General features: G+C 37.3%; 1 protein-coding gene across 2 annotated transcripts in view; it reads right to left on the bottom strand.

Moving 5' to 3' along the window:
- Window positions 1-15,902: 15,902 nt before the first annotated feature.
- The window catches only part of FBXL17 (F-box and leucine rich repeat protein 17), a 476,179-nt gene continuing 472,107 nt past the window's right edge, over window positions 15,903-19,974 (bottom strand). For both annotated transcript variants that reach the window (XM_033423738.2, XM_004267437.4), the window contains one exon: window positions 15,903-18,792. In XM_033423738.2, the coding sequence (XP_033279629.1) occupies window positions 18,652-18,792 (141 nt within the window). In that variant the 3' untranslated portion in view covers window positions 15,903-18,651. The remainder of the gene's footprint in view (window positions 18,793-19,974) is intronic.

Genomic DNA, 19,974 nt, shown 5'->3' with positions numbered 1-19,974 from the left:
CAAAAGTTAAGGCCGGACCTCCAGGACTGGCACCCCTGAGGGGTGGCTGGGGGAGGTAGGAGTTCCTACACCCAGCGGGACCCACCCACAGTTAGGGGTCCAGCAGGGACAGGGGAGACCCGGGAGGAGACAGTGGCGGAGGGGTGCAGAGGAACGGAAGGGAACGTGGCCAGTGCTTTCCCCGTCTACTTAGGCATCGGAAGCATGTTGGGCTCCCGGGCCTAATCCTCTGCCCTTGGAACCTCCCTCCGGTCGTGCAGAGCCCAAGCCCCGCCCCTACACCCTCACCCAGAGCCCTACCTGCAAACTCCAGAAATCCACACTCCAGAGGCCTTCCTTTTCACGTGCTGCCTCTCCCCTTCCGCACCGGTCTTAAGCAGCAGCCTCGCCCCAAGCTTGAACGTTGCCCCGCTGAGGCCCCGCCCCCAGGGCCTTTTCCAGCTATGAGGGTCCTGAGCCTAGGCCCCGCCCCCCTCTCAAACTGTCACCATCCCACACGCCTAGGTTCTGCCCCACCCTAAACCCCACCCCTGCCCAAGTTCCACCCCACCTAAACTCTGCCCCCATAGCCTAGGCTTTTTTTTTTTTCCTCTTTCAGATTGCGGTTCTGTTTTACCTTGTTGATTCACTGTTGATTCTTTTATATTTTTCCTAATAAATCTTTTATTTTTCTAATTTTATTTTATTCTTTATATTTTGTTATTGTTCTCTTCTTTTAGCTTCTTTCCCCCTCCCCCACCCCTTTTCTTTTTTCTGTTGTGGTTTTATTTTACCTTGTTGCAGTTGTTTCAATTATAGTTTTATTTTTCCTAATATAATTTTTATCTTTCTAATTCTATTTTGTTTTTTATTCTTTGATATTGTATTGCTCCTTTTTTTCTTTCATTTCCTTTTTTTTTTTTACTGCACCACGAAGCTTGCGGGATCTTGGTTCCCAGGACAGAGGTCAGGCCCAAGCTCCTGTGGTGGGAGCTCTGAGTCCAAACCACAGGACTAACAGAGAACCTCAGACCCCAGGGAATATCAATCAGAGTGATGCCTCCCAGGGGTCCTCATCTCAGTACCAAGACCCAGCTCTATCCAACTGCCTGCAAACTCCAGTAATGGACATCTCAGGCCAAACGACCAGTAAGACAGAAATACAGCATGACCCATCAAAAAAAAAAAAAAGAAACAACAAAAAAATAAGTTACAGATGAAGGATCAAGGTAAAATCTACGAGATGAAATAAATGAAGATGAAATAGGCAACCTACCTGAAAAAGAATTCAGAGTAATGATAGTAAAAATGATCCGAAATCTTGGAAACAGAATGGAGAAAATACAAGAAATATTTAACAAGGATCTAGAGAATTAAAGAGTAAACAAACAATGATGAACAACACAATAAATGAAATTAAAAATACTCTAGAAGGAGTCAATGACAGAATAACTGGGGCAGAAGAATGGATAAATGAGCTAGAAGATAAAATGGTGGAAATAGCTGCCAGGGAGCAGAATAAAGAAAAAAGAGTGAAAAGAATTGAGGACAGTCTCAGAGACCTCTGGGACAACATTAAACGCAACAACATTTCAATTATGGGGTCTCAGAAGAAGAAGAGAAAAAGAAAGGGTGTGAGAAAATATTTGAAGAGATTATAGTCGAAAGCTTCTCTAACACGGGAAAGGAAATAGTCAATCAAGTCCAGGAAGCACAGAGAGTCCTATACAGGATAAACCCAAGGAGAAACACACCAAGACACATATTAATCAAACTATCGGGCTTCCCTGGTGGCGCAGTGGTTGAGAGTCTGCCTGCCAATGCAGGGGACATGGGTTCATGCCCCAGTCCGGGAAGATCCCACATGCTGCGGAGCGGCTGGGCCTGTGAGCCATGGCTGCTGAGCCTGCGCATCCAGAGCCTCTGCTCCGCAAAGGGAGAGGCCACAACAGTGAGAGGCCCGTGTACCGCAAAAAAACAAAAACAAACTATCAAAAATTAAATACAAAGAAAAAATATTAAAAGCAGCAAGGGAAAAGCAACAAATAACATAGAAGGGAATCCACATAAGGTTCACAGCTGATCTTTCAGCAGAAACTCTGCAAGCCAGAAGGGAGTGGCAGGACATATTTAAAGTGATGAAAGGGAAAAACCTACAACGAAGATTACTCTACCCAGCAAGGATCTCATTCAGATTTGATGGAGAAATCAAAAGCTTTACACATAAGCAAAAGTTAAGAGAATTCAGCACCACGAAACCAGTTTTAAAAAAAATGCTAAAGGAACTTCTCTAGGCAGGCAACACAAGAGAACAAAAAGACCTAAAAAAACAAACCCAAAACAATTAAGAAAATAGTAATAGGAACATACATATCGATAATTACCTTAAATGTAAATGGATTAAATGCTCCAATCAAAAGATATTGACTGTCTGAATGGATACAAAAACATGACCTGTATATATGCTGTCTACAAGAGACACACTTCAGACCTAGGGACACATTCAGACTGAAAGTGAGGGGGCAGAAAAAGATATTCCATGCAAATGGAAATCAAAAGAAAGCTGGAGTAGCAATTCTCATATCAGACAAAATAGACTTTAAAATAAAGACTATTACAAGAGACAAAGAAGGACACTACATAAGGATCAAGGGATCAACCCAAGAAGAAGACATAACAATTGTAAATGTTTATGCACCAAACAGAGGAGCACCTCAATACATAAGGCAAATGCTAATAGCCATAAAGGGGGAAATCAACAGTAACACAATAATAGTAGGGGACTTTAACACCCCACTTTCACCGATGGACAGATCATCCAAAATGAAAATAGATAAGGAAACACAAGCTTTAAATGACACATTAAACAAGAGGACTTGATTGATATTTATAGGACATTCCATCCAAAAACAACAGAATACACTTTCTTCTCAAGTGCTCATGGAACATTCTCCAGGATAGACCATATCTTGGGTCACAAATCAAGCCTTGGTATATTTAAGAAAATTGAAATCGTATCAGGTATCTTTTCCAACCACAATGCTGTGAGACTAGTATCAATTACAGGGAAAAAACTGTAAAAAATATAAACACATGGAGGCTAAACAATATGCTACTAAATAACCAAGAGATCACTAAAGAAATCAAAGAGGAAATCAAAAATTACCTAGAGACAAATGACAATGAAAACACAATGACCTAAAACCTATGGGATGAAGAAAAAGCACTTCTAGGAGGGAAGTTTATAGCAATACAATCCTACCTCAAGAAACAAGAAACATCTCAAATAAACAACCTAACCTTACATCTAAAGTAATTAGAGAAAGAAGAACTAAAAAAAAAAACAAACCCCAAAGTTAGCAGAAGGAAAGAAATCATAAAGATCAGATCAGAAATAAGTGAAAAAGAAATGAAGGAAACAATAGCAAAGATCAATAAAACTAAAAGCTGGTTCTTTGAGAAGAGAAACATAGTTGATAAACCATTAGCCAGACTCATCAAGAAAAAGAGGGAGAAGACTCAAATCAACAGAATTAGAAATGAAAAATGAGAAGTAACAACTGACACTGCAGAAATACAAACGATCATGAGAGATTTATTACAAGCAACTATATGCCAATAAAATGGACAACCTGGAAGAAATGGACAAATCCTTAGAAAAGCACAACCTTCTGAGACTGAACCAGGAAGAAATAGAAAATATAAACAAACCAATCACAAGCACTGAAATTGAAACTGTGATTAAAAATCTTCCAACAAACAAAAGCCCAGGACCAGATGGCTTCACAGGTGAATTCTATCAAACATTTAGAGAAGAGCTAACACCTATCCTTCTCAAACTCTTCCAAAATATAGCAGAGGGAGGAACACTTCCAAACTCATTCTACAAGGCCACCATCACCCTGATACCAAAACCAGACAAAGATGTCACAAAAAAAGAAAACTACAGGCCAATATCTCTGATGAACATAGATGCAAAAATCCTCAACAAAATACTAGCAAACAGAATCTAACAGCACATTAAAAGGATCATACACCATGATCAAGTGGGGTTTATCCCAGGAATGCAAGGATACTTCAATATACACAAATCAATCAATGTGGTACACCATATTAACAAATTGAAGGATAAAAACCATATGATAATCTCTAAATGCAGAAAAAGCTTTTGACAAAATTCAACACCCATTTATGGTAAAAATTCTCCAGAAAGTAGGCATAGAGGGAACCTACCTAACATAATAAAGGCCATATATGACAAACCCACAGCCAACATCATTCTCAATGGTGAAAAACTGAAACCATTTCCTCTAAGATCAGGAACAAGACAACGTTGCCCACTCTCACCACTATTATTCAACATAGTTTTGGAAGTTTTAGCCACAGCAATCAGAGAAGAAAAAGAAATAAAAGGAATGCAAATTGGAAAAGGAGAAGTAAAACTGTCATTGTTTGCAGATGACAGGATACTGTACATAGAGAATCCTAAAGATGCTACCAGAAAACTCTAGAGCTAATCAAAGAATTTGGTAGAGTAGCAGGATACAAAATTAATGCACAGAAATCTCTTGCATTCCTATACACTAAGGATGAAAAATCTGAAAGAGAAATTAAGGAAACACTCCCATTTACCACTGCAAGAAAAGAATAAAATACCTAGTAATAAACCTACCTAAGGAGACAAAAGACCTGTATGCAGAAAACTATAAGACACTGATGAAAGAAATTAAAAATGATACAAATAGATGGAGAGATATACCATGTTCTTGGATTGGAAGAATCAACATTAATGACTATACTACCCAAAGCAATCCACAGATTCAGTGCAATCCCTATCAAACTACCAATGGCATTTTTTCACAGAACTAGAACAAAAAATTGCACAATTTGTATGGAAATACAAAAGACCATGAATAGTGAAAGCAACCTTGAGAAAGGAAAACAGAGTTGGAGGAATCAGGCTCCTAGACTTCAGACTATACTACAAAGCTACAGTAATCAAGACAGTATGGTACTGGCACAAAAACAAATATCAATGGAACAAGATAGAAAGCCCAGAGATAAACCCACGCACATATGGTCACCTTATCTTTGATAAAGGAGGCAAGACAATACAGTGGAGAGAAAACAGCCTCTTCAATAAGTGGTGCTGGGAAAACTGCACAGCTACATGTAAAAGAATGAAATTAGAACACTCCCCATCATCGTATACAAAAATCAACTCAAAATGGATTAAAGACCTAAGTGTAAGGCCAGACACTATAAAACTCTTAGAGGAAAACACAGGCAGAACACTTTATGACATACTTCACAGCAAGATCGTTTTTGACCCACCTCCTAGAGAAATGGAGATAAAAACAAAAATAAACAAATGGGACCTAATGAAACTTAAAAGCTTTTGCACAGCAAAGGAAACCATAAACAAGATGAAAAGACAACCCCCAGAAAGGGAGAAAATATTTGCAAATGAATCAATGGACAAAGGATTAATCTCCAAAATATACAAGCAGCACATGCAGCTCAATATCAAAAAAACAAACAATCCAATCCAAAAATGGGCAGAAGACCTAAATAGACGTTTCTCCAAAGAAGATATACAGATTGCCAACAAACACATGAAAAGAGGCTCAACATCATTAATCATTAGAGAAATGCAAATCAAAACTACAGTGAGTTATCATCTCACACCAGTCAGAATGGCCATCATCAAAAAAATCTACAAATAATAAATGCTGGAGAGGGTGTGGAGGAAAGGGAACCCTCTTGCACTGTTGGTGGGAATGTAAATTGATACAGCCACTATGGAGAACAGTATGGAGGTTCCTTAAAAAACTACAAATAGAGTTACCATATGACCCAGCAATCCCACTACTAGGCATATACCCTGAGAAAACCATAATTCAAAAAGAGACATGTACCCCAATGTTCATTGCAGCGCTATTTACGATAGCCAGGACATGGAAGCAACCTAAGTGTCCATCGACAGATTAATGGTTAAAGAAGATGTGGCACATATATACAATGGAATATTTCTCAGCCATAAAAAGAAATGATACTGAGTTATTTGTAGTGAGGTGGATGGACCTAAAGTCTGTCATACAGAGTGAAGTAAATCGGAAAGAGAAAAACAAATACCGTACGCTGACCCATATATATGGAATCTAAAACAAAAACAACAATGAAAGGTTCTGATGAACCTAAGGGCAGGACAGAAATAAAGACACAGATGTAGAGAATGGATTTGAGGACATGGGGAGGCGGGAAGGGTAAGCTGGCATGAAGTGAGAGAGTAGTAGTGACATATATACACTACCACATGTAAAATAGATAGCTAGTGGGAAGCAGCTGCACAGCACAGGGAGATCAGTTCAGTGCTTTACAACCACCTAGAGGGGTGCAATAAGGAGGTTGGGAGGGAGGCTCAAGAGGGAGGGGATATGGGGTTCTATGTATGCATATGGCTGATTCACTTTGTTGTACAAAAGAAACTAACACAACACTGTAAAGCAATTATACTCCAATAAAGATGTTAAAAAAGAAAGAAAGAAAGAAAGAAAAGAAGCACAGTCATTTCATGAGATCTACTTTTACATGGGTTTTCCCTTGAGGGGACTCCTCAGTCCACATGGTACCAGGAAGATTAGAACCTGAGAAGAAAGCTTCTGTTTATAGACTTGAAGAGCCAGGGAAGGGTCCAAGAGATGGGCAATTGAATGGAAAATCCTGGAAATGAAAGAGCCTCATCAGAATCTGCATATAAACCCTATGCCAATCCCTGGCTGACTCCTGTTCTACACATACGTGGGGAAGGCTATGAAGAGACCAGTGAAAGCAACAATTGGAAGAATGAAAGGATTAAAAAGATATTTCAGCTCTGCCAACACAGGCAAGAGAGAGTTGAGCGTTTAAGTCCTTCAAAGTTAGAGGGACTTGGCTATTATTTTTAAAAATAATTTTCACCTCTATTATTTTCTTCCTCTTTGCCTGGGATTCAAATTGCACATACATTAGGCCAGTTGTACTACTTGTCAGTGAGACGTTTTTCTGCACCCCCCCCAACTTTTTTCTCTCCATTTTTCAGATTAGATCATTTCTACTGCTATATATTCACATCCACTGACCCTTCTGCAAACTCCATTTGCTCTTAAACCTATATGCAATAAACTTTCTGTTTCAGATACTGTACTGTTCAGTTCTAGAATTTCCATTTTTTAAATGTAATTTCTATTTCTCTGTGGAGTTTCCCCATCTGTTCACTCATTATGATCACTTTTTCTCTCAATATTTGGGCATATTTATAATAGTTTCTTTCAAGTCCTTGTCTGCTAATTCCAATAACTGTGTCATATCAGGTCTATTTCAACTGATTGATTTTTTTCTTGAGTATGAGTCAGATTTTCCTTTTCTTTCACATATCTATTAGTTTTTGATTGTACACAGGACATTGTAGATCATGTGTTGTAGAGATTCTGGCTTATGTTATCTTCCTCTGTTGATTTTTAACTTTTTTTCCATTAGGTAATTAGATTATTGGCTAATGACCTCGAACTTGTGGAGGCTTGGTTAGAGAGAAACACAGATCTCTTTGTTAGAGAGAAAATATAAATCACCAATAGCAGGATTGAAAAGGGGTATCATTATACAGCTTGCAAACATTAAAAAGATTACAGGGAGTTATAAACAACTTTATGGCAATATTCTATAACTCAGATGTAATGAAAAATATCCCTGTGTTGTCCTGATACAAGAAAAATTTCACTGGGGAATTCTTTTAACTATTTAAGAAATAAATAATACCACTTTTACATCCTCCTTCAGAAAATAGAGGGACATTAAGAGGCTAGAGTATACCAGAAGAAAATAAAAGAATCTATATGATCATATCAGTCAATTACAATAAATACTAAAAAAAATGTTCTTTAGAATGGAGAAAAGTGACATTAGAATAAGCAATAGATATGAATAGATATTAAGAAAAACACTTGACAAAATTAAATATCCTTTTGTAATAAACACTCTCAGCAACCTAAAAATAGAAGTGAATTTTTTCAATCTTATGATTGGCCTCTACAAAACTCTACAACTAAGATCATACTTACTGGTGACAGATTAAATGCTTTCCCCTAAGACCATGAACAAGGAGGTCAGCTCTCATCATGTGTATGTAATATTGTACTGGGGTTCATAAGCCAGTGCAATAAATCAAGTAAAAGAAATAAAAGGTACAAAGATTGAAAAGAAATCAGCATTGTCCTTATTATTGCAGATTTTTTTTGGATTAAAAAATCCTCAGAATCTGCAAGACAACTACTAAGAACTAATAAGTGAATTTAGCAAGGTTGCTGGATACAAGGACAATGTATAAAAATAAGTAGCACTTCTATATACTAGCAGCAAACAATTCAAAAATGAAAAAATTTAAATTCCATTTACAGTAGCATCAAAGCATAATATACATAGGAATAAATTTAATGAAAGCAATACAAGACCTCTACTCTGAAAGCTACTCTGAGTTGCTGAGAGTAATTACAGAAGACTGTAATAAATAGAGAAATGTACCATGCTAATGGACTAGAAGACTCAATATTGTTAAGATGTCAATTATCCTCAAATTTATCCAAACACTGAAATAAAAGCCCAATTAAATCTCTGATGGGCCCCTAAAATGGCTAAATTTGAAAGACTGACAACATCAAATGCTGGGGAGGATGTAGAGTAATTAAAACTCTCATTCATTGGTACTGGTAGTAGTGGAAAATGGTATAGCCACTTTAGAAACCAGTTTGAGAGTTTTCTTATAAGGACTATGTTTATACAAATATCCTATGACTCAGCAATGCCACTCCTAGGTATTTACGCGAGCTATTCCACTCCTAGGAATATATCACATAAAAAGAGTTACAAAAATGTTTATAGCTCCTTAATATATTAGTCAAAAACTGGTAACATCCCAAATGTCTATTAAGAGGAGAAAGGATAAATAAATGGTGGTATATTCATACAATGGAATACTACTCAGCAATGATTGATACACACAATAGGATAAATCTCAAAAACAGTCATGTGAGGGAAAGACATTAGACACAAAGAATACCTGCTCTATGATTTCATTTATAAGATATTCAATAACAGGCAAAAATAATATGCAATAGAAATCAGAACAGTGATTGTGGTGGGGTGAGGTGATAGGGGAAATTTCTGGGATGGTATACACACACACGTGTTTATATATGTATACACACATACATTGTATAGCTTGTTTTATATATATTATATAGCTTGTTTGAGGTATTTGTTACAAAATCTACATATTTGTCAAAATGCATAAAACTGTGCCTTAATACATGTGTATTTTATGGTAGGTAAGTTATGCCTCAATTGAAACAAATGTGACTTTTTAAACCACGAGTACCTATCAGTTGGGCATCTGTTTTGGTCTAAGCAGGTACAGTAAAAGTCCTCTTATCAGCATGGTAAGGACAGCTAGTTGGCCACTTACTTTTAAAAGCTTATTAAAAATCATTTAAAAACATGTATGTACATATAGTTTTTCAATATCTTACTTTTAATATAAACACACACACACACACACACACACACACACACACACACACACATATATATATATATATATATATATGCATTCATTTGCTTATCTTTTGATGTAGAGCCAGGCCTTTTTTCTTTGATTTGTGTTCTACACTGTCATTCTTGAATAAACCATCTCCATAACATATCTATGATTTCTAGTTTCAATTTCTTTTAAAAGCATTAAGAAATTAAATTCATTTTTGAAGCAATCTAAATGCAAAATTCCTCCAGGTTTTAATAATTTTTCCACATTCTACATCTTGTGTGCCCTATAACTAACCTAAAGATTTCTCTTGTGCCTATCTTTTCATCTGAATTTCCAAAGCATTCAACTTTGTTTTTATAGCAGAGGAGAGAGAACTCTCTTTTTCCCATTCTTATCTCACTGGTTTACACGGTATTTAATTTAATTACATCATCACAATAACCATACAATTACATGACCTTAATAACCATACAGCTACAGATCCCTGTAATTTCTCATTTAAATCCAAGATAATGGCCTCCTTCCATACAAAAAGATGTAATAACGTCATAGGAAGATAAAGGGCTAAAGTCACAGGAAGATGAAGGGAAAGAAAGCTCTGTCTTTTTAATCAATAAACCTCTTAAAGGGTCTCTCACTTTCCTTGCCCTCTTTACATACCTTTTTACCAACGAGCTATGATCCACAGTGAAATTGTGGCAATCCTCTCAGGCCTTTCCTGTCTATGTTCTTTCTTTTATCTGAAACGGGAAGGCAAACATTGGTTTAAAGGTCTTTACAACCATTATTTCCTAAGTAGCCAATAAACATATGAAATGGTACCTAGTTTTTTAATATTCTGGAGAATGCAGACTAAATTATGATAAGATACCACTACAGGGCAATCGGAAGCAAATAGGTGCTCAATAAGAACTTCCATACTCTGCTGGTAGAGATGTGAATTGGTTCAACAGCTTTGGAAAATGGTGTGGCATCACCTAATAAAGTTGAAGATATGAAAATAGTAGCACTTCCTCTCCTAAGTATGTATCCTGTGTGCTTGTGTGCACTATGACACTCGTACGAGAATGCTTTCGGCAGCAGAATTTTTAACTGTCCCAGACTGGAAACAAACAAAATGCTTTTCAATAGTAGAATGGCATTTCCACACAATAAAATGGATGGATCCTACAAACACATTTCATCAAGTAAAAAAAGAAAGCTACAAAACAATACACACAGTATGATTCTTTCACGCAAAGTTCAAAACCAAGCAAAACCAAACTATATTTTTCAGGAGGCATATAGGTGGTACAAGAAAAATAAAAGCAAGAAAATTATTTCTATAGAGGCCAGGAGAGTGATTATATCTGGAAGGAGGGAGATGCCTGGGCTTGGGGAGGGGTATTTGGGGGGGCGCTTCTAGGGTGCCAGTGTTGCTCTATGTCTTAAGTGGTGCTTGTTTGGCGATTTTGTTACAACTGTATGTGCATGTATGTGTTTTTCTCTGTTATATTCACAACAAAATATTTTAAAACATGGAGTATTTTACGTAATTCACTTAATTCTCCCTGCCTCTCCCCAGTTCCATGTTTGGGGATTACTTTCAAATCTATCATTAATCCTTGGAGGCATGAAGAGCCTGATCAATAATTTTCTTAGACTCTTTGGTTAATTATAAGAATGAAGTAGGGCTTCCCTGGTGGCGCAGTGGTTGAGAGTCCGCCTGCCGATGCAGGGGACACGGGTTCGTGCCCCGGTCCGGGAAGATTCTACATGCCGCGGAGCGACTGGGCCCGTGAGCCATGGCCGCTGAGCCTGCGCGTCCGGAGCCTGTGCTCCGCAACGGGAGAGGCCACAACAGTGAGAGGCCCGCGTACCAAAAAAAAAAAAAAAAAAAGAATGAAGTATAGCTAGGAAGAAATGGGGACAGTAACATTCAACAGCAGCGACAGGAAGAGAGTAAGGAAGTAGACTAAACATCCATTAGTATACATGTGAGCAAATTCGGTCATCGGAATTATCTAATAACAAGGGATACCAGTAACTTAATTTTTACATTAAACCCAATTATTTAAGTTATCTATGAGTGTGTTTCCCAGTATTTGCCTCTCTATATTCATCCATGAACCCTGAATAGTAATCCATCTTTTGATTTGGAATCGAAGAAACACTAATAAAAGCTTCATTGAAATCCAATTATCAAAGATGTCTTTTTTTTCACTTAAGCCAGAAAGTGAGTCAGATGCAAGATGCTGCTTAAATTACAGTAGAATTATTTGCTAACAAAATCAAGCTTGCTGAGCTTTCTCCATTAATTTTGGTATTATTTATAAAAATCACCCATGTCAGAAGCCACCAGGCCCATCAAGGCAGCATCTATTATTTTAATAACAATTCTTTTAAAAAGCCCTCCTTTAGTCACTGATTTTTCATTTTTGATTATGTTAATCACTAAAACCTCCAAGGAAAAAGAAGACTAAATAGATTGCATTCAGTAGACGTCATTTATGATTGTATGGTGTATGTGAGCACATGAGCGTACACACATACACACGCACACACACACACATAGTCACACCATTGAAGATTTCAGGCTAGAGAAAGGAACTCAGTGAGTGCCCATTGGCCTGCTCTAGTCATGAATCCTCATGCCACTCGACATGATGCCAAGCTGTGGAAAAAGTACAAGAAACATCCATCCGTTTTGTGGTGAATAAAAGAGCCGAAATAAACACTTGCCCTTTGAATGTTTCTTTTTTCTTGGGCTGATGACATCCATACATAGTCGTATTAGCCAAGCAAAATCATAGGAAAGGAGATGCTCTTTAGGAGATGATTTTAGTTTTCTGAAGTTTATTTCTTGGAGACAGAAGGTTGCATTTCAGGGACTGAGGAAGCAATATTGATATATTTGTATCTACTATCTCTCTCAAGAAACTGGGATTAATTTTAATAAGCATAATGCCAAAACAGGAAACAACCTAATATCCACCAATGGTAGTATGGGTAAATAAATTGTGGTTTATTCATATAATGAAATATATAGACTTGACCCTAACTGACTGTTCCATTTCAACTATAGATTATCACATTATCAGACAAGCTTCTGTATTACTAAAAGGTTTTGATACCAGATTTGTATAATTAAAAATGAAGTGATAGTTCTATTTTTAGTTTTTTAAGGAACCTCCATACTGTTTTCCATAGTGGCTGTATCAATTTACATTCCCACCAACAGTGCAAGAGGGTTCCCTTTTCTCCACACCCTCTCCAGCATTTATTGTTTGTAGATTTTTTGATGATGGCCATTCTGACCAGTGTGAGGTGATACCTCATTGTAGTTTTGATCTGTATTTCTCTAATAATTAGTGTTGCTGAGTATTTTTTCATGTGCCTCTTGGCCATCTGACCCAGCAATCCCACTACTGGGCATATACCCTGAGAAAACCATAATTCAAAAAGACACATGCACCCCAATGTTTATTGCAGCACTATTTACAATAGCCAGGACATGGAAGCAACCTAAATGTCCATCGACAGATGAATGGATAAAGAAGATGTGGTACATATATACAATGGAATATTACTCAGCTATAAAAAGGAACAAAATTGGGTTATTTGTAGAGACAAGGATGGACCTAGAGACTCTCAAACAGTGAAATAAGTCAGAAAGAGAAAAACAAATATCGTTTATTAACGCATATACGCAGAATCTAGGAAAATGGTACAGGTGAACCTATTTGGAGGGCAGGAACAGAGACACAGACGTAGAGAAGGGACATGTTGACACTGTGGGGGAGGGGGAAAGGGGGGATGAATTGGGAGATTGGGATTGACATATATACACTACCATGTATGAAACAGATAGCTAGTGGGAACCTGCTGTATAGAGCAGGGAGTTCAGCTCAGTGCTCTGTGGTGACCTAGATGGGTGGGATGGGGGGGAGGTTCAAGAGGGAGGGGTTATATGTACATGTATAGTTGATTCACTTCCTTGTACAGCAGAAGCTAACACAACATTGTAAAGCAACTATACCCCAATTTAAAAAAAAAAAAGCTACTTTCAAATATTAAAAAAAAAAATGAAGTGATAATGAAAGGGCCCCCCACTGTTTTACAAAACAGTGTAGTGGTCCTTTGATTCCTGTAGTGGTAATGACATGACAGGTGTGCCAGAAGAATTCCCACAGCTGTCTCCCTGCCACATGGACAGCTGTTCCACTTAAAATTCCAATGATGGTCGGATAGAAACCAAGGAGTTACGCAACGCTACGCTCCCAGCACAGGAGAAAAGAAAGGTGAGACTAGAATGTTCTCCCACTTCTGCCACCTGCTTAGACATGGGATTGTGTAAACTCTGCGTCACACAGAGCTAACCTCCACTACCAAACAGGTAGGGACTCTTGCATCTAGGTTTAGCAATTTTGGATAATCAATCAGTTTAAACAAGGTATAAAATTTTCTTTAAAATGTTAACAAAACATTCGATACAAAATAATTTGTTACATATGAACACATTATGAAGCATAGTAATAAAGCAAACACAGGTGAATCCACACTTCAACTAATGAAGTAGAACCTGCAGATTCAGTTGAAGCCCTCCATGTGGTCCCACGCCTGCCCACCCAAGGGTAACCACCACCCTGAAACTGTGCAGTTGTTACCTTTTCCTTTTTCCATTTTATGTCCCTAAATAATAGCTTATTTAATTTTGCTTGTTTTCACTTGATTCTAGGATAGAACACACTCCTGGTTGTCCTCCTTCCTCTCAGGTTATTCTGTGTCACTTTCCTTTGAAGAGTTTGCTTCCTCTCCCTGCCTTCCAAATTTTGGAGTGACCAAAGACACAGTCCTTAGACTTGATTTTCTATCTAAAGTAATGGATGATGACCAGAGTTGACGATTTCAGACCAGCTTATGGTTTGAAATGCCATCTGTATACCTCTCCTCAGAACTGAACTCCTATATCCAACTGCATACTCAATATACTCATTTGGAAGTCTAATGAGCATCTCAAAATTAACTCATCCAAAACTGAGCCTTTGATATTCTCCTCCAAAATCTTTTTTTTCTTCTTAAGTAAATGGAAACTCCATTATAGCTTTAAACACTGCCATTCCCTTATTCTATTTTTTCTTCTGCAAGATTAGATATGTTGGAAAGTCTCATACTGTGTCCCATGTGTCTTAACTTCTCAGTCATCCATATGGAAATTATCCACGCAAAAGAAGAAAAGCTTTTTTTTTTTTTCAATTTTCCTTTTAGTTTACTCACATCTACCTTTCTGTTTACGAATTATCCCTATAGCTGAATCTTTTCTACTAATGCCTTTCCATTTTAATGGTCAATTATATTTTTCATTTCTAAAAATTCTATTTCGCTCTTTTAAAAATATTTCTGTTCATTTTTTGGTAGTTTTTTTCTTATACGTTATAAATAATTTTTAATATATTTGAATATATCAAAACATTTTTTCCGAATTATCTATCTTAACATTTAATATTGAAGCCTTTGAGGATGTGGGCCTATTGTTTGTTTTCTCTGTTGACTTGAACTAATGTTGGCTTACCCCTGCTATTCTCTGTGATTTAGACTGTGAGTTCATATTTGCTGGCAGGATATTTGTTTTTCTTTTGAGGCTTCGGATGATTTTTGTCTGCTTTGTTGGGCAATGAGCACTCCTGAAATGAATCCTTTTAAAAAGAAAATTACAAGCGATACAAACAATGCAAATACTGTAGATTCAGAATAACCCATGTGAATGGTAGCCAGTGGCCACTTATTTTCAGAAGAACCTTTTTAAAAAACAATCCATGAATAGCCAAGGCTGAAAATAGTAATTTTTCTTACCATCTACCTCTTTAACTTTGCTTTATTTTCGTTCACTCTTTGTAAAAGGGTATTGCCTTTCCTATTTGTGCTCCCTCTAATAATTACATTGACTGTGCTCTGCTACTACGGCTAGTTTTTAAGACTGTCTCCTTGCTATGCTATGAGCAATTGCAGGATGGGAATGAGTTTTATTTATCTTTAAATGCCCAGTGCCTGGCACATGTTTTTTACTCAATAAGTTTATTTATTTACTTTTGAGAAAATGAATAAATGGCTAAGTAAATGAATGAGGGTTTAGGGAATGGTACTTTAAACGGACCACCTGTTTAAACCCTTGAGGTTTTAATCTTATCTCAGTACTCACTGGCCAAATGCAAATCTCCTAAATTCAGTCTTGTTTATTATTCTGGGTTCACTGAACCTACATAAAGTCTGCAGTGAAACACCCGAGGACACGGACCGCTGCATGCATCACACCCAACCAGCATAAGGGAGGCCATTTATTGTCTCTAAAATAAAACAAAAGACACTGTGTTTTCTTTCTCTTTTATTGCAACCCATTGCAAGGTCAAAAGATTCACAGAAATATAGAAACTCGAAACTGGATGAATTTCCTTTATCCACTCAAAGAGACGTTAAAGACAAAGGACCAGAATTTTCCACCACAGCAATATATTTCATAGTCTTTATTCTGAAAATACTGTTGACATTTTGGAGAGGATGAAAAGCCCTGCATTAAACATGTTCACATATATTTATGACATTCTAAGCAAAAAAAGAAACTCTATATTGCCCAGAAAAATCATTTTAAGCCTTATTTCAAAGCATCTAATGAGAGCACATTCAACAACCATCACAGCATCATTCAAGGTGATGCTTTTTCTGGTTGTTTTTGTGATTAATGCTTTGAGGCTGGATGTGATGTTTCTACAGATTCCTACAAACACACCAAAGCAGTTTTCCAGGTTATAATGCATCAGGCTTTCTGGATTAGTCAACATCTTAAAGAATAAGTGCAAGTCCCCAACCCACCCCCACCCCCAAGCTAAAGCATGTTATAGTGCTGTACTTGAGATTCAAACAACGCAACATTAAAAAAAAAATTGATTACACACTTCTGAAACCATCTGACAACCAAACTGTGACATTCCAAGGATTATCACAACTTTGGACTGAAACGGCACCGCCTATATCATTGATGGTTCTCCTTCCTTTTGTCTTTTTTAACTATTTAAAATATAGTGTGACATATATAAAAATTAAACTTTTGCTTATTCACTCAAGCTACTATTACTTTACATATTGTCTTATAAATTAGTTTTGGATTAAAAATCAGTTAAAATATTGTGAATTAAGATCGTTTTCAGTAGTGGGGAAATGAACATGAAGGGGAGACAGTTCAACGTTTAAGAAGAATTACAGCTTGTTAATAGTAAACAGCTTTTTTTTCTTACATAAATTTTATTCCCTTGAAATTAAATTAGTAAGCCATTTAGTGATGGAAAAAATACTCTCGGTGCTTAGTGACTAGATTTTCCAGACTGATTGGGATTAAAAGCAAAAACATGCCACATCAGAAACAGGTCGACATAATCAAAGGAAAGTTGTTTACACAAAAAGAGTTATTATAAATAAGTGAACGGCATTTGAATGTAAAGCTATTTTTCATTTCTTACAGCTAGTATCATTTTAGCAACACTGGGACTTATATAAAGTGAATCTCAAATCTTAGCATATCTGTTAAAGACCAAAAAACAGTTATGTCCACATTGGGAGAGAATAAATAGCAAACTCACAAGTCAGGGTTTTGTATATCTAACTCTACTGTGAAAGACAATCACTCTTTAGCTTAAAAAGCCTCCCTGCTGTCTTGATTATAAATCTAGACATAGGAAAGGTTATTTGAGCCTGAGTCCCCAATATGAATTACTCATAAAGATGTGTGAAATCAAAACATATATTCATTTACTAATAGATACCGTCTAAACTGAAAACTGGCAATCTTTAATTAAACAAAGAAATGCTTATTTCTGACAAGTGTAAACAGAAGCTTAATGAAAAGATTTTCTAATTTTTCTTCTTAACTCATACATTAACCAGCAACAGATCTTTGCCATAGCATAACAATTATTCAAAATATGATAACATGCATATATCCAAAAAATCTGTTCTAAAGCCCAAAGCAAAAAAAAAAAACTTAATAGAAAGATTGTCTACTCATATCTCACTCATTAACCTTCTATTAACGTGACTAGCCCCAAATCTCAGAAATATACTTTCATAATTACCAAAATTAACAAAAATAATTAAATGATCTGTAGAGTTTTTTTTTTTTAAATAACTGCACACTAGTAATTACACTGGTGGCTTTAATGTGGATAATGCTAAGAGTAGCTCCAAATATCATTAAAACATATCCAGACCAGTTACTATCCATTGTATTATAAAAGCTAATACAATGTTAACATGAAACTCAAAATACTTAGTACTCAACAGAATTTTGTACAATAATGAATAATTAACTTTTGTGAGCTGGTCAGGGGAGTTCAGATTGTTGCCTCCATATGAAAACTTCACAAAAGGTTTTGTCCCCTATAGTCCCTAAGTGGCCCACCAGACAAGCAGGTTGGGCCACCTGTGGGGACAGTGAGTTAGGCAGAGTGACAGTGGATGCCATGCTCCCTCAGTGGCCTGGAGAAAGGCCCCTGTGTCAGAAAATGATCTAGAAAGAAAGTGCTGTGGGGGTGTGTGTGTGTATGAGAGAGTATGAGAACCTATATGTGTGTACGTGCTTGAAATCTTGAAAAGTACTAGTTTCCAGGCTTCTAATTAGCGCAACGTGGCTCCTTTCCAGTCATCATCAGTAGAATTGCACAATTCTTTCCCATCAAAAAAGAAGGCAGTTGCCTTCGTTTGGGGGCATCTCCAGTGGCAGTCATTAGAAGCTCAAAATAATGGATCCGTTTTTTTTTTTTTTTTTTTGATTCTACAGCAAAAAAAAAAAAAAAATTTTTTTTTAGAGAAATAAGCCTTTGAACTTAAAAACTAAAGGTCTGTGCCTGTCAAAATCGTTATTTAAGGAAAAAACCAGCTCACCTGGGAACAAAATAGCAATTGAGCTTATGCTACGCAGTATGCAAACGAGACACAGATATACACACTCGGGTACACATGGAGACATGGGACAGTCAAAACCTTTGCAAGAGATCACCCACCCCAACTCTACAATTCCTCTCCGCCCTGCTGGCTGATCCACATGGACCCAAGCGTGGGCAGGGCTGTCAGGAGGAGGCAGCAGACATGTTGGGGGTCCAGCCCATCTGGTAGGCTCTCTCCAGGGTCCTCTTACAGTCCTGCAGGACGGTGCTGAAGGTGATATGGGGGTACTGCTGCACCAGCTGCTCCACTGTCACTTCACTGACCTGCAAACACAAAGAAGAGCCACGGTCACCCACAGGGACCACTGAAACCAACAGCCGCCCACGCTCACTGGGGTGCGCTTTCCATGGCACCGGGAACCCTCGTCTCCTTCCTTTTCAGCAGTGTGACCAATGCTTCGTGAGAAGACAGTGTCGCTTTTTGTGTGACCTCCCTGATTTCCTAAGTACTACATTCACCCTGAGGGATTTTCTGAAAAGACATGATATCAAGAAATTAGTGTTTTCTAGACGCATAGATGACCGTGACTTGTCAAGATCTTAACAATGTCCATTGAAAATGGGGCGCTTGGGAGGTGAGGCAGCAGTTAGCATCCTAGTGTGCACTGGACTTCATCGTCCAGCTGACAGCTTTTTGAGGATAGAACTGTAGATTGGTGGAGAGGATACACAGGATTCTGGATAGAAGTGTTGGGGAAAATGTTTATTTTTCTTCCTTTTAAACGTTAAGGTATTGCAAACTTCAAGTCCCTTTGTGGAAAGGGCTGAATTGTGAAGAATCAATAATTAAAACGTACATGGCTGGCAGGTCAGGGATGGCCCCAATAGACCTTAACCATCAAAGATACCACTTTGATTCTTGATTAGACAAGGCAATCAGACAGGCCTAATTAAAACTAACACCTTTACAATTGCTGTGCTGTGAAGGGATTAATTTGTCAATTATTTTTAAGCTGATTGCAGTTCATATCACAAAAGTAGACAGCTTCCTTCATCCTTTAGATAAATAAATGATTAACCCAAGAACCGCAACTTTTAGGTAGCTTTATTTAAAATCTTTATTGAACACTTGGGCATTTTCAAATACATCAATATTTCATTTATACTGGGTAAGCTGGTCTGAAAGAAGGTGCTGGTGATACACATTTTTGTGCTCCCTCTCCATGTCTGTCCACTATTGAAAAAGATCAGGACCACAAGGAAAAACCTAAAACAACATCAAACCCTTGCTGTTTGCTTTGAAAGCACGCTTGGGAGTGTGATGACCATGACATTAAGTCATCTGCACTTTTCTGAAATAACATGGTGTTTTCTGGGTGATTTGGTAAACCATGTTATATATAATCTTTTTGTTAAATTTAGAGTTGATATTTCCACATTGCACTGATGATACTTAGTCTTTGTCAGCATTGCTATACAAGACTTTCTTGTATTAAAATCAGTTTT

Source organism: Orcinus orca, chromosome 3 (genome assembly GCF_937001465.1).
Source record: "Orcinus orca chromosome 3, mOrcOrc1.1, whole genome shotgun sequence".
NCBI classification, from domain to species: domain Eukaryota; kingdom Metazoa; phylum Chordata; class Mammalia; order Artiodactyla; family Delphinidae; genus Orcinus; species Orcinus orca.
Note: the sequence above shows the minus strand (reverse complement) of the source record. Positions and strands in the feature narration are given on the sequence as shown.